At 38.6% G+C, this 13256-nt stretch overlaps 1 protein-coding gene across 3 annotated transcripts in view; it reads right to left on the bottom strand.

Moving 5' to 3' along the window:
* The window catches only part of PSMD1 (proteasome 26S subunit, non-ATPase 1), a 105241-nt gene that overhangs the window by 71103 nt on the left and 20882 nt on the right, over positions 1-13256 (bottom strand). For all 3 annotated transcript variants that reach the window (XM_027118680.1, XM_027118697.1, XM_027118687.1), the window contains 4 exons: positions 11264-11375; positions 10474-10670; positions 9411-9506; positions 7320-7384 (listed from right to left, as the gene is read on the bottom strand). In XM_027118680.1, the coding sequence (XP_026974481.1) occupies positions 7320-7384; positions 9411-9506; positions 10474-10670; positions 11264-11375 (470 nt within the window). The remainder of the gene's footprint in view (positions 1-7319; positions 7385-9410; positions 9507-10473; positions 10671-11263; positions 11376-13256) is intronic.

The raw sequence follows: 13256 nt of genomic DNA on the forward strand, positions 1-13256 counted from the left end.
TTTTTTTTTGCGGTACGCGGGCCTCTCACCGTTGTGGCCTCCCCCGCCGCAGAGCACAGGCTCTGGACGCGCAGGCCCAGCTGCTCCACGGCATGTGGGATCCCCCCGGACCGGGGCACGAACCCACGTCCCCTGCATCGGCAGGCGGACCCCCAACCACTGTGCCACCAGGGAAGCCCCGATATTTTAATTTTTTAATTATTTTGTTTATTTTTGGCGGCGTTGGGTCTTCATTGCTGTGCGCGGGTTCTCTCTAGTTGCGGCGAGTGGGGGCTACTCCTCATCGCGGTCCACAGGCTTCTCACTGCAGTGGCTTCTCTTGTTGCGGAGCACGGGCTCTAGGCACGTGGGCTTCAGTAGTTGTGGCATATGGGCTCAGCAGTTGTGTCTTGTGGGCTCCAGAGCGCAGGCTCAGTAGTTGTGGTGCATGGGCTTAGTTGCTCTGTGGCATGTGGGATCTTTCTGGACCAGGGCTCGAACCCGTGTCCCCTGCATTGGCAGGCGGATTCTTAACCACTGTGCCACCTGGGAAGCCCTTGATATTTTATTTTTATGCTACTCACATAAATGGTGAATAAATTTAGGCTGAGGGAATCTGCAGTGAAGACAGCCCATATCTTAGCCTTTCCTTTTCAGGCTGACCCATTCTTATGCCTCAACCTATTGCTCCATCCTTGCTCCCTTCCAGGCAACACAGTTTAAGAAAATTATCACAAGAAATATGCTGGCTATGGAGAAGCTCACTCAGCATAAGAAAATCAGGTATATAAAATTCAAATTGCAGAATCCTTTCCTAGAACATGGTTCTATTACAGATCTTATGGGCTCTATGTCATCTGCCAGAAAGAGTATACCTTACAAATTTAACTCCTAAATCACTAAAACTTTAGGCATTTTTGTGACAACTCTTTTTTCAGCAGTGTTAAAGGTGGGTTATCTCCGCATGAAAGGATGTTTAACATCACTAATCATTAGAGAAATACAAATCAAAACTACAATGAGGTTATCACCTCACACTGGTCAGAATGGCCATTATCAAAAAAAACTACAAACAATAAATGCTGGAGAGGGTGTGGAGAAAAGGGAACCCTCTTGCACTGTTGGTGAGAATGTAAGTTGATATAGCCACTATGGAGAACAGTATGAAGGTTCCTTAAAAAACTAAAAGTAGAATTACCATACTGCCCAGCAATCCGACTACTGGGCATATACCCTGAGAAAACTGTAATTCAAAAGGAGTCATGTACCACAATGTTCATTGCAGCTCTATTTATAATAGCCAAGACATGGAAGCAACCTAAGTGTCCATTGACAGATGAATGGATAAAGAAGATGTGGTACATATATACAATGGAATATTACTCAGCCATAAAAAGAAACAAAACTGAGTTATTTGTAGTGAGGTGGATGGACCTAGAGACTGTCATACAGAGTGAAGTAAGTCAGAAAGAGAAAAACAAATACCATATGCTAATACATATATATGGAATCTAAAAAAAAAATGGCTCTGAAGAACCTAGGGGCAGGACAGGAATAAAGACGCAGACATAGAGAATGGACTTGAGGACACAGGAAGGGGGAAGGGTAAGCTGAGATGAAGTGAGAGAGTGGCATGGACATAAATACACTACCAAATGTAAAACAGATAGCTAGTGGGAAGCAGCCACATAGCACAGGGAGATCAGCTAGGTGCTTTGTGTCCACCTAGAGGGGTGGGATAGGGAGGGTGGGAGGGAGACACAAGAGGGAGGAGATATGGGGATATAGGTATATGTATAGCTGATTCACTTTGTTATACAGCAGAGACTAACACAACACTGTAAAGCAATTATACTCCAATAAAGATGTTAAAAAAAAAAAGGGATGGGTTATCTCGAATAAGAGGCAAAATAATTTACGTTCCTTAAAAAAAAAAAAAAAGTCATTCTTATCTATTTTGGTTCCAGTCTCTAATATGAAGTGTTTGGCGTATGTTAAGATTTACATTCTTGCCAAGTCAGAGATTAAGTTTTCAGATATCACTCCAACAGTATTCCAAACTGTGTCTTAGGTATCTGATGGCATATAAAATTGTTTCAGAAAATTTAAATACTAGAGATGGCAATCTCACTGGCAAAGCTCTATCCCTAGACAATCTAGATTAGAAGGAGTATCTTCCCACATGCTCTATACTGACTTCAAATTTGTGTATGTGCTTAAACATATGCACACCCACAGAATTAACTATAAGACCTTTAAGCTGTTCAGCTTCAATTCCTGAAAAAAAATTCCTTGCTTACAGTTAGCTGAGAGCTAGTTAATGAGATCATTCTAGTATTTCCAGAAGGTTCTAGAAAAAGAAATACAACTCCAATATAAACTATTTCTGAAAAAGTACAACACAGCACAAAATTTTTAGCATTTTGATACATAACTGATATTTCTATTCTAAAACATTTTAAGGAAATCTATATTTAAAAGCAAATCTCGAAGTTAACCACTGCTATGGCAACAAAGGGACTCTCTTTAATAGTTCTACCTTCAAAGAAAAGGAATAGATTGTACCTATTTAGAAGAATAATTTTGAAAAAAATTTTTTTCACTCTACTCCGTATTTATTTATTTATTCCTTGCGGTACGCGGGCCTCTCACTGTTGTAGTCTCTCCCACTGCAGAGCACAGGCTCCGGAAGCGCAGGCTCAGTGGCCATGGCTCACCGGCCTAGCCACTCCATGGCATGTGGGATCTTCCCAGACCGGGGCACGAACCTGTGTCCCCTGCATCGGCAGGCGGACTCTCAACCACTGCGCCACCAGGGAAGCCCCATTATTATTGTTAATTGAATGCGAGGGGAAAACAAAGATGCAGATAGAAGGAAGAATTAAAAAAACAAAACTAAAGGAAGTTACAGCATCCAGACACTGAGGCAGAAACAGAAAACAGCACACAGAGAATATGTATCAAATTGATACAAAATTGTGAATGGAGATATTGTAAAGATAATTTACACATTTGGTGGTAACTATCTGATTGCTAGGGTTCCTTCAAATGCTAAGGATCTATGATGATGCAACATATTTCTATTCAAGAAACCATTTTTTGTGGTCTAAAAAGTATCTGCACCAAGAATCTCCCTCTGATCTTGTGAGATCCATCCATATCTGCAAGTAAATTAATGTATAAATTGAGAAATATTTAGTGTTATATTGTAAGCTTAAGTCATAGCAAAGATGATCACGGATATCAAAGATTATCTAATTTTTTTTTTTTTTTGGCGGTATGTGGGCCTCTCACTGTTTTAGCCTCTCCCGTTGTGGAGCACAGGCTCTGGATGCGCAGGCTCAGTGGCCATGGCTCACGGGCCCAGCCGCTCCGTGGCATGTGGGATCTTCCCGGACTGGGGCACAAACCCGTGTCCCCTGCATCGGCAGGCGGACTCTCAACCACTGCGCCACCAGGGAAGCCCTATCTAATTTTAAGAAAGGTCTATATCAGATCATCACCTTGTTCACCATTATAGCAACTTAATTTCAACAAGTATATAAAAACTAATACTTCTATTAGCCTCTTTCTTCATTTTCCTCTCCGATGTGAAGATGAAATAATTCAGATTCTGTTCAATTCCAACTGAGTTTTCAGTCAATGCCAAGCACAGTACTGTACAGAGTAGTGACAATAAATCTGCTGACTAGACTAATAACAATGGACCCACGAATCACCTATTTACTGGATTAAAATTACACTAGGTTCATTTCAACTTGGCAAGAATGTTTTTCAATTTAATTTTCTATTTTTATCATACAGATTATGAACATATAACCCACAAATACCAGTAGAAAGAAACAGTGAAAACACTACAACTCCCTGGACTATCCTAAGAATAAAGGAGATAATATACATGAAATTTTTTTTTTTTTTTTTTGCAGTACGTGGGCCTCTCACTGTTGTGGCCTCTCCCGTTGCAGAGCACAGGCTCTGGACGCGCAGGCTCAGCGGCCACGGCTCATGGGCCCAGCCGTTCCACGGCATGTGGGATCTTCCCGGACCGGGGCATGAACCCGTGTCCCCTGCATCAGCAGGCGGACTCTCAACCACTGTGCCACCAGGGAAGCCCTACACATGAAAATTTTTAGTTTCCTACAAAGACAATTTCACCTTAGTTGCTGAAGTACAAATATGTGTTTACTGATATGTTTTCAGTATTTGTGTCCAATAAGTACACTTTAAAAGAAGTTTTAAAAATTAAGAAGAAATAAATCCTTAAAACACAATTCAAGGGGGCCAAATGTCTGTGGTTATTTTAAAAGTATCATTTAAAAGGGAAGAAATGATAAAATGGAGCACACTAAGAAAGCAACCGATGACACATCAGAAAACATTTACTAATTCTTAGGATACAGTACAGAAACTTTCCAAATATTAAACTTAATAAGGAAATTTGAGAATAAAAATGTTCTATCACAGACACTCAGAAAGAAGGCGCTCTGAAGTAAAGGCATGGTAGAGAAAGCATTGGTCTATCCTGAGACTTGTTTTGAATTTCTGTTCTACCATTCAGCTCTATGACAACAGGAAGTTTTGTTAACAATTTTGGAATTCAATTTTCTTCTCTTCAAAAAAAAATGGGAATACTGTTTTATTTCTAAGGTTTTTTTCACCTTTAAAAGTTATCACTCCAAGGCTTCCCTGGTGGTGCAGTGGTTGAGAGTCCGCCTGCCAATGCAGGGGACATGGGTTCGTGCCCCGGTCCGGGAGGATCCCACATGCCGCGGAGCGGCTGGGCCCGTGAGCCGTGGCCGCTGAGCCTGCGCGTCCAGAGTCTGTGCTCCGCAATGGGAGAGGCCACAACAGTGAGAGGCCCGCATACCGCAAAAAAAAAAAAAAAAAATCACTCCAGGGAATTGACAACAATCTAAAATTAGAGAACTTGGCTTTAACTGCAACTCCTTAGACAAGTTGATTACATTTAATTTTCTTCATCCATGAAGTTTTAGACAAAGTTACCTATAAAGTCTTTTCCAGTTTCTACCTCTTATAAGAATCATATTATGAAGAAAAAAGAAAACAACAGCAACAGAACTCTGAATGGTCCCTTAGAAATAATGAGCACAAAAACAACTCATTAGCTGGATCTGAGTATCCTAGGTAGTAGAGATCTTAGCAAAGCCTAAAAGCAGCTCATGGAAGACATCTGCTGCTGAAACTGGGAACTGAGCACATGTGTAAGCTACAGTAAACACAAGGGCAGAAATGAATTTTGATAATTAGAGAGCAAAGCACTGTCAGGTTAAAAATGGAAGAAAAACAGTTTTCACGAAAGCTCAACTTCCTGTGTGGCAGAATACACACACTAGGTGACTGATTTATATGATATAAAATATAAAGTGACTAATAGGAACAGTTAGTAGCCGACTGAATAGATAAAACACAGGAAGAGACCATGATGAGTAGGATTCTTTATACAGGCCAATAGTTACTAAGGGCACACCTAGAAGAATATATTTTCCATATACAAATTATCTAGTTTTCCAATAAGAATTAAAAAAAAACCTCCCCGAATAGCAATAATAAAACCATTTGTTTTTGGTTTTCAATTGTGTCTAATCTCTAGAACAAAATTAAGGAAAGGTTAGCATCACAGGTTGGCTAGAATGATATGCCAAAGATGACAGGAAGGAAACAGAACTATTCAACTTCTATTCTGCTTCCATCTTTTGTCTCAGGAGAATGCTTTTTAGACCAGAAAGATAGAAAGTAACGTTGTTAAGACTGATCAAAATGCAAAACAGGTGAAGAGACTGGGTGCCTTAAATGAGTTCAAGTCTCTAAGCTAAATGAATCACTTCCCTGAAACAGAACTTGTGAATATAATTGTAGAACCACTGTTGACAAATCTGAGCAAAAACAGAAAATGGCAAAGATACAAAAGGACTGTACGTGGCTAAATATTCCAGTGTTCAAAAAGAGACAGGACTCAAGAAATTTAAACTATGGAGCCTGCTGTAGATCTTTTGAAAAAATGTGGAATAGCTTAACACAAATAGGTTTTATCAGATCTCAGAAAAGGAATCAATGAACACGTGATACTTCTATGAATTTACTAAAAACAATAATAACCAATTAACCACATAATCTGTTTTAGAGGTACCAGACTAGTAGATCTGTATAAATACTATGACTTTAGGATTTAGTGAAAGTTCTCTAGTCTCTCTGTGAACAAGTTAGACAAATGAGGTTAGAGGTAATACAGTAAAGGAGATTAGTATTTTTTTGAACAACCTCATTCAACAAAACTGACTGGTGTAAGGAGAAACCTATTAACATGCTATATGGATGTGTGCTTTGCTGTTTTATTCAACATTTTTATCCACAATAGGAAAAATATATTTAGTGCCTGCAGTAAATGGTTAACTTCCTATCTTGCATCTTAGAGAAGGTCCTCTAACCAGTTCACAGTGGATGTTGAGTAAATATTTGTTGGAAAAAATATATATACAATCTATACCAAAGATGAAAAGTACATGAAACTCATCTTACATGCACCTTCAGAACTTATTTTACTGTGTAATTTCACAAGTAAACTCTAATAAGCAGTGCCCAAAAACGAGCTGAAAGAAATACTTTTTATTTTCCTATGTTGCATTTTAAGATAAAGTACCTAAGCGAAAAGAAACAGTGTATATGAAATTGGAGAGAAGAACTACTGTAAGAAGTACTACTGCATCTACCACAACTATTGCAACTGCCACTACTCATACACACTTGAATAGCACTTACTAGTGCCAGATACAGTTCGAAAGACTTTAGACATATTAATTCACTTAACTGTCAAAAAACAGTCTTAGGTACTACTCCTATACCCTTAGGAATTTGAAGTTCAAAGACGCTAAGTAACAAGCCCAAAGTCACTCAGCTAGTAAGTGACAGGGCCAAGATTCAATCCTGGCAGATTGGTTTCAGAGTGTGTCCTCTAAATCACAACCATACTATAATGCCAAGGGCATCTCCAAATCTGCACATTTTCCACTCCTTTGCATTTAAACAAAACCTAATACCTTTCACTCTCATTAAAGAGCTTCAAGAACTCTACAAGTCTGTGTGAGAGATAGCATCCCTTTTGAATTACCAATATACATGGGAAGAGGACTACTGCTTCTCAAAGAGCATCTCAGACTCTCAAAACATACTGGCTTCTTTTTCAGAGGAACAGTACTAACTTTAATGTTATATGGTCCTCACTCTGAACCTAGACATACTTCCTCAGATATTTAGTTTCTGTTTAATTACTAACTACAAATAGAAATGGAATATAAATAGAATCAGAAGTTAGAAATTATTACCTGAAGAGAATGAACCCAAGTGATTCTACTGCTGCCCTCCTGACATCGTCGTTAACATCACTTACCTAGGAAAAAATTTAAAGGATAATTACATTATACTACATGCATCCTATTACTACATTCATCACATTACTAGAATAAACTGATATGAGAGGCCCACATCATTTAAATGTAAACTAGATCTCATTAGTATATTACCGTAGCCACCTCCCTAATCCATGGTTTCACTTTCAGCAGTTTCAGTTACCCACAGTCAACTGTGGTCTGAATATTAAATGGAAAATTCCAGAAATAAACAATTCATAAGTTTTAAATTGCATGTCATTCTGAGTATTCTAATGAAATCTCACACCATCCCACTCTGTCCCGCCTGGGATGTAAATCATTCCTTTGTTTGGTGTGTCTCAGTTGTATATGCTATCCATACACTAGTCACATAGTAGCCCTCTCAGTTATCAGATCGATGAGGTATTGCAGTGCTTATATTCAAATAATCTTTATTTTACCTAATAATGGCCCCAAAGCACAGGAGTAGTGATGCTGCAATTCAGGTATTCTCTTACTGTACCTAATTTATAAGTTAAACTTTATTACAGGTATGTATGTATGTTATGTATATGAAAAAACATAGTATATGGACTATCCGTGGTTTCAGGCATCCACTGGGCGTCTTGGAACATATACCCCGTGGGTAAGGGGGGACTACTGTATTCCTCTATTAGAATGTCTTACCCCAATTAAGAAAAATTCATCTGAGAATTTCTTCATTTCAAGGCTTAGAAGCCTTTATAGTTTGGTGAAGTTTAAGATGCAGGGCTACTTCTAAAGACTATTTCAGCTCTACCATAGCTTTTGTGGGCCACGTTGAAAATCTAACCATTCCTTCAATGTTGTTTTCAAAACTGTATGTCCTAAACTCAAGCAAAATACAACCATCTATAACATACCACATGCTGCACTGATAAATAATAAATTATTAATAAATACTGTGTCATGTGAATATCTCTAGGAAGAAAGAAATAATAATAGCTCTAAATCCTTTCTGCATGGGAAGATGACCTTGGGTCTACCATCTCCCAGCACCAAGATGGTAGAAACCTACTGGGTTAAGACATATGGAACGTCCACTGTGTTATCAGGCAACATTATTTATCACTGAAAAACTGTACCTGGATTGGGTGACTCTGAGTGGAAAAAGCCTGTTGGAAAACATGGGCATTGGCTTCCCCGTGCAACGTGTCTCCTGTCATAGAGCATGTCCCTTAGGGGTACCTGGAAGCTAACTTCACAGGCTGGAAAAAGAAGTCGTTCCTATTGTTCATTAGATTTCCCTACCCTGGGGTGGCTGCACACATTCACATGGTCTTTTTTTTTTAAACACAATAAAAGAGTTTAATAAGGTGTCCAGTTTACAAAATAAATCTAAAAAAATCAATAGCTTTTGTTTTACACCAATAATAACCTGGCAGAAAATGTAATGGGAGGAAAATTCCATACACAATCATGACAATAAATATGGAATACCCAGGAACAATTCTCCTGAGGTGTGTTGAAGTCCTAGACGAATGCTTTACAATTTATTTGCAGACGGGAAGACATATCATGTTCCTCAAAGGAAGCAGCTGATATGCAGTTTGAGTTTTCTGTGTTGCAACTCTCATTACACTTGTATTAATTTGTTCTGGCATCTGTATTCCCTAAGCTCAATGTATTCCATTAAGTTCAATGATGCCAAAGACTCCGTGTCATTCCCTGCTGTGTTCTAGTGCATGTCCAAGTTCCTGGATCCATTCACATGGTCCTGTCCCTTATAAATGAGGGTGCCCCTTGGAATAGAGTTTCAGAAGTTGCTCCTAAATGACTTTAAGGACTTTCATTCAAATAGACACACTGTCATCCTTTCCTGTATCCTTCTGAAAAGCTAAGTGAACCTGGCGCTAGGTTATGGCTGACTGTGCTCCATGAATGAGAATCTGAACCTGGGGCCGCTGGTGATAGTTATGTGGTGTGGGTGTGCAGTCATCAGCACATTTAGTGTCCGTCTGCAAACTTTCTCTTCCATGCCTATCCAAGAAAGGTCAGAGTACTTACAGCAACGTGTAGCAGGCGGCGAATAGCTTTGTTGTTACCTGAACCACAATAAGCCATGGCCACGGTATACATTCCAGATCGTCGAAGAATTGGATCCTAAGAAATAATTCAATATCAATCATCAACTTATTTCAGATAGTAACTTCTACAGGCTTAGTTTCATCCATCAGGGGAGCTGGTTTTAGGTAAGAAATGAACTCAAGGAGCACCATTTTGTGGTTGGCAGTTCTCTACACAAATGGAGAATTAAAAGACTCTAATATGGTAGTAGTTAACTGCTTCTAATTCCCAATATTCTGTGCAACATGCCTATGCTGCCTCACACTTTTTATAAAGTATAAACTCAAGCCCAATACCAACACTCACTGCCCTATGATTCTCAACTTCCATTTGTCAAACAACAAAGAAGCTTGCTTCTAATTCTACATTCTAACTTGCTTTTACCTTACCACTTAATTCTTGGCCACTGAGCACTGAGTGGAAGAGATATGTAGTCTGATAGGTGAGCAAAATAATTAGTTTTATCAATAAACTATAGCAGTGGATGTTTTTATCAGATTACAGAGGACAGTACTGTTTACCACTGACTACCTACCATATACAATACCATTGTAAAAACAAAACAAAAGGCAAAGGAAAAAAATCTCACCCAAATAAATAAGTATAGAGATTGGCACTGTTTTCTGATGAAAAAACAATGAAGTAAACTTTATGTCTTATTAAATGATTATGAAATCATCCCCAAAACATTATTTCTAAAAGAAATCAACTTATATATTTCTAAAGAATTTTTCTAAATCTGCTTATTTGAAAAATCACTGAAGTCTTGATTAAATTTAAAATTCTCAAATTAGCCCTGCTCACCTCTTTTAATCAGTGTTTTTCTTTCCTAAATTCTATAAGGCTTTATATATCTTTTGAGAAGTTTTATCAACAAATGTGCCTAAGAGTTCTGATAGGAACAAAGATAATTTCCAGTAAAGGTTAAGTGTTTCTGTAAATGCTGGATATAATAACCGGAGGGTGAGGAAATGCAGGGAAAAAAGGATGAATAATATGTGACCTTATCACGGCAGAGAGATTCAATGAGAGCATCAGCCTCCTCCATCCTTCCGTACATCACTAATGCTATGCCAACTGCAAGACCACGTAGAATCTTCTCATGTTGAGTTTCCTGTGCATAGCCAACCATGTCCTCAATAGCCTGGGCATTTTTAGAGCCCAACATAACCAAACCTAGGGCCAGGCCAGCTGCTTCCCCTAGTGAGTGAAAAGCAAAACATTAAAGAGTACGAGTTATGTACGTAAAGTAAATAAAACATATCCTATTGGAAGTGCTAACTATTAGCATCAACTATCAAAACAACCATTAGCTTCTGAGAGCATTGTTTCAAGTCATCAGACATAAAGAATAGTTTATGTGGAAGTACATCCATATATTTACAGCTATTTTCCTTTTAAATCTTGATAGGATACACTACAAAATCCTACAGAGATTTCAAAGGAGACATTATGGCAATATTTTTTCTACATTATCACCTAGCAGTAGAGACAGCCTCAGGATACAAGCAGATCACTCTAATAAACTTCTATTTGCAGAAGTCAGTTATACAGACATACACACAAGACATACCATTTTAAAAAGCCTATATATCACAAAACATATTTTTATAAAATGAGTTTGATAAATGGGGCAAATAGAGAAATCTATTCCTATACTTCCTAAAAAGAATTCTCTACAAATAGAGAAATCCATTAGATTTTTAAGAGACCACAAAATATAGGTAGAAAACAAATATTACAGTTACATTAATTAATCCTAGAGTTTGTTATCTTTGGAAAGAATCACTTACCTGTCACAGCATCATCCTGATAAAGGTTTGTTTTTAGCAAATCATACACATCCTGGCGTGCAGTCCCCATGGCAGCCAAACCAAGGCCCAGACTGCCACCATGTCGAACAATCTAGAGAAAAAGGATGGGCTCCATTTATTTGGTACACTGCACTTAAAATCCAACTTTCATTCTAATTTCAAAATACGTTGTGATATTAGGCATGGAAAGCAGCTGGCCTAGGAAGTATGATCAAAGGATACAGAGGGCCAGTGGTAACCTCACCAATTTCAGTTTCAAAAGAATGCTGCTTGCTGATGCAAAATAATAGTGGGTTGAAAAGGAAATGAAAAAAATGAAAGTGGAGACAGTACAGCTCTCTTTTAATAAATTCACATGAGAAGGGGAGGAGAAAGATGACAACAACTAAAAGGGAGAAGCAAGTGGTGAGGAAAGATTTTTTTAGGATAGGTGAGACCTGAAGATGCTTGTGGACTGAGGGAGGCAGCATAGAAGGAAACTGAAGATAAAGGAGAAAAAAGTTTCTTCATAACTTCATGGTTATGAAGAAAGTGGGAGAAAATGGTGTCAAGACCAAAAGTTAGTCTTTATTTGAAGAACACTTTTGTGGTGATCTGTTACTTTCGAATGTACGGTATCCTTTTATTGGTGACAGCACCCCACTCCTGCTTGGGGAATATTCCTCCCCACTGGTTCGAGTCTTGGTGGAACCATCACTTAAAATAAGCTCCCATCTTCCCCTAGCGAAAGTGTGGGCCTGTGACCCAAGACAGGCCAATCAGATGCTCGTCTGGAATTTTAATCTTTCTTAGGTGGAATGACCCAAGGACCAAAAACATTTCAAGTTCATTCATCCTGACAGTAGTGCCCTGAAGAGATGATCCCATTACTTCTTGTTATCTAGATTCCTAGAACTGCCCTGTGCTTAACCTTTGTGAGAACTGGTTCATCAGCTTTTCCTTTAATTAAATAAGCTACTTCCAATAAACTCCTTGTTTAAACAGAGGGTTTTATTGCTGGTAACCAAAAAGTTTTATCTGACAAGAAAATTTTTACCTGAGACCAACAGAGGAAATGAGGTAGAGATATGTATAAACTATATGATTTGTGGATAGGGGGTTTATTAGCTGAGAAAGACCTTCCTACTGGCCTCAGTCTTTTCACTGAAGTAGGACAGAATTTTCTGGCTCACTTAGCTACTCTCCCGATAACCTTCTAAAAGAGACTAACATAAAAGTTAAAGTCTAAAATCCTAGGTGTCAAGGTTCCTTAAAAAAAGAACAGGGCTGCTTAGTAAGTTTTTCCAAAAGAGTTACATTTAAAAAACCATCGAAGTTCAAACAAGCAAGATTCTGATTCCCAAAAGAGTACACGCAATTTCTTTGGGCTTTAGTTTCCTGAAAAATAATAGAATTAGGCTAAATGATCACTAAAGTCACTTATATAACATAACAAGACTCTGAAGTGTGGGAATACAACACATATTTTATCAATATAAATATCTGGTACTTTATTTTGCTCCTCACACACAAGGTTTAAAGGACTGAGAAGCACAATTTTAGCTTATAGAGAAGGAGAGGAAACTACCTTCAAAAGAAAAGATTCTAGGGACTTCCCTGGTGGTACAGTGGTTAAGACTCCATGCTCCCAATGCAGGGGGCCTGGGTTCGATCCCTGGTCAGGGAACTAGATCCCACATGCATGCCGCAACTAAGCAGCCCATATGCTGCAACTAAGGCGCTGGCCAGCCATAACTAAGGAGTCCACGAGCCACAACTAAGGAGCCCGCCTGCCACAACTAAGACCCATGCAACCAAATAAAGAAAGAAAGAAAAGATTCAATGAGAACAGTACTGGTTTGGGAATCCTACAAAATTTCTATTCACTGAAATAATTTGGCAAATTTAATGTTTCCCTGGACTTTTTTTTTTTTTTTTTTTTTTTTTTTTGCGGTACGCGGGCCTCTCACTGTTGTGGCCTCTCCCGCCGCGG

This window comes from Aethalodelphis obliquidens, unplaced genomic scaffold (genome assembly GCF_003676395.1).
Source record: "Aethalodelphis obliquidens isolate GAN/ISIS:26980383/991018 unplaced genomic scaffold, ASM367639v1 scaffold2, whole genome shotgun sequence".
NCBI classification, from domain to species: domain Eukaryota; kingdom Metazoa; phylum Chordata; class Mammalia; order Artiodactyla; family Delphinidae; genus Aethalodelphis; species Aethalodelphis obliquidens.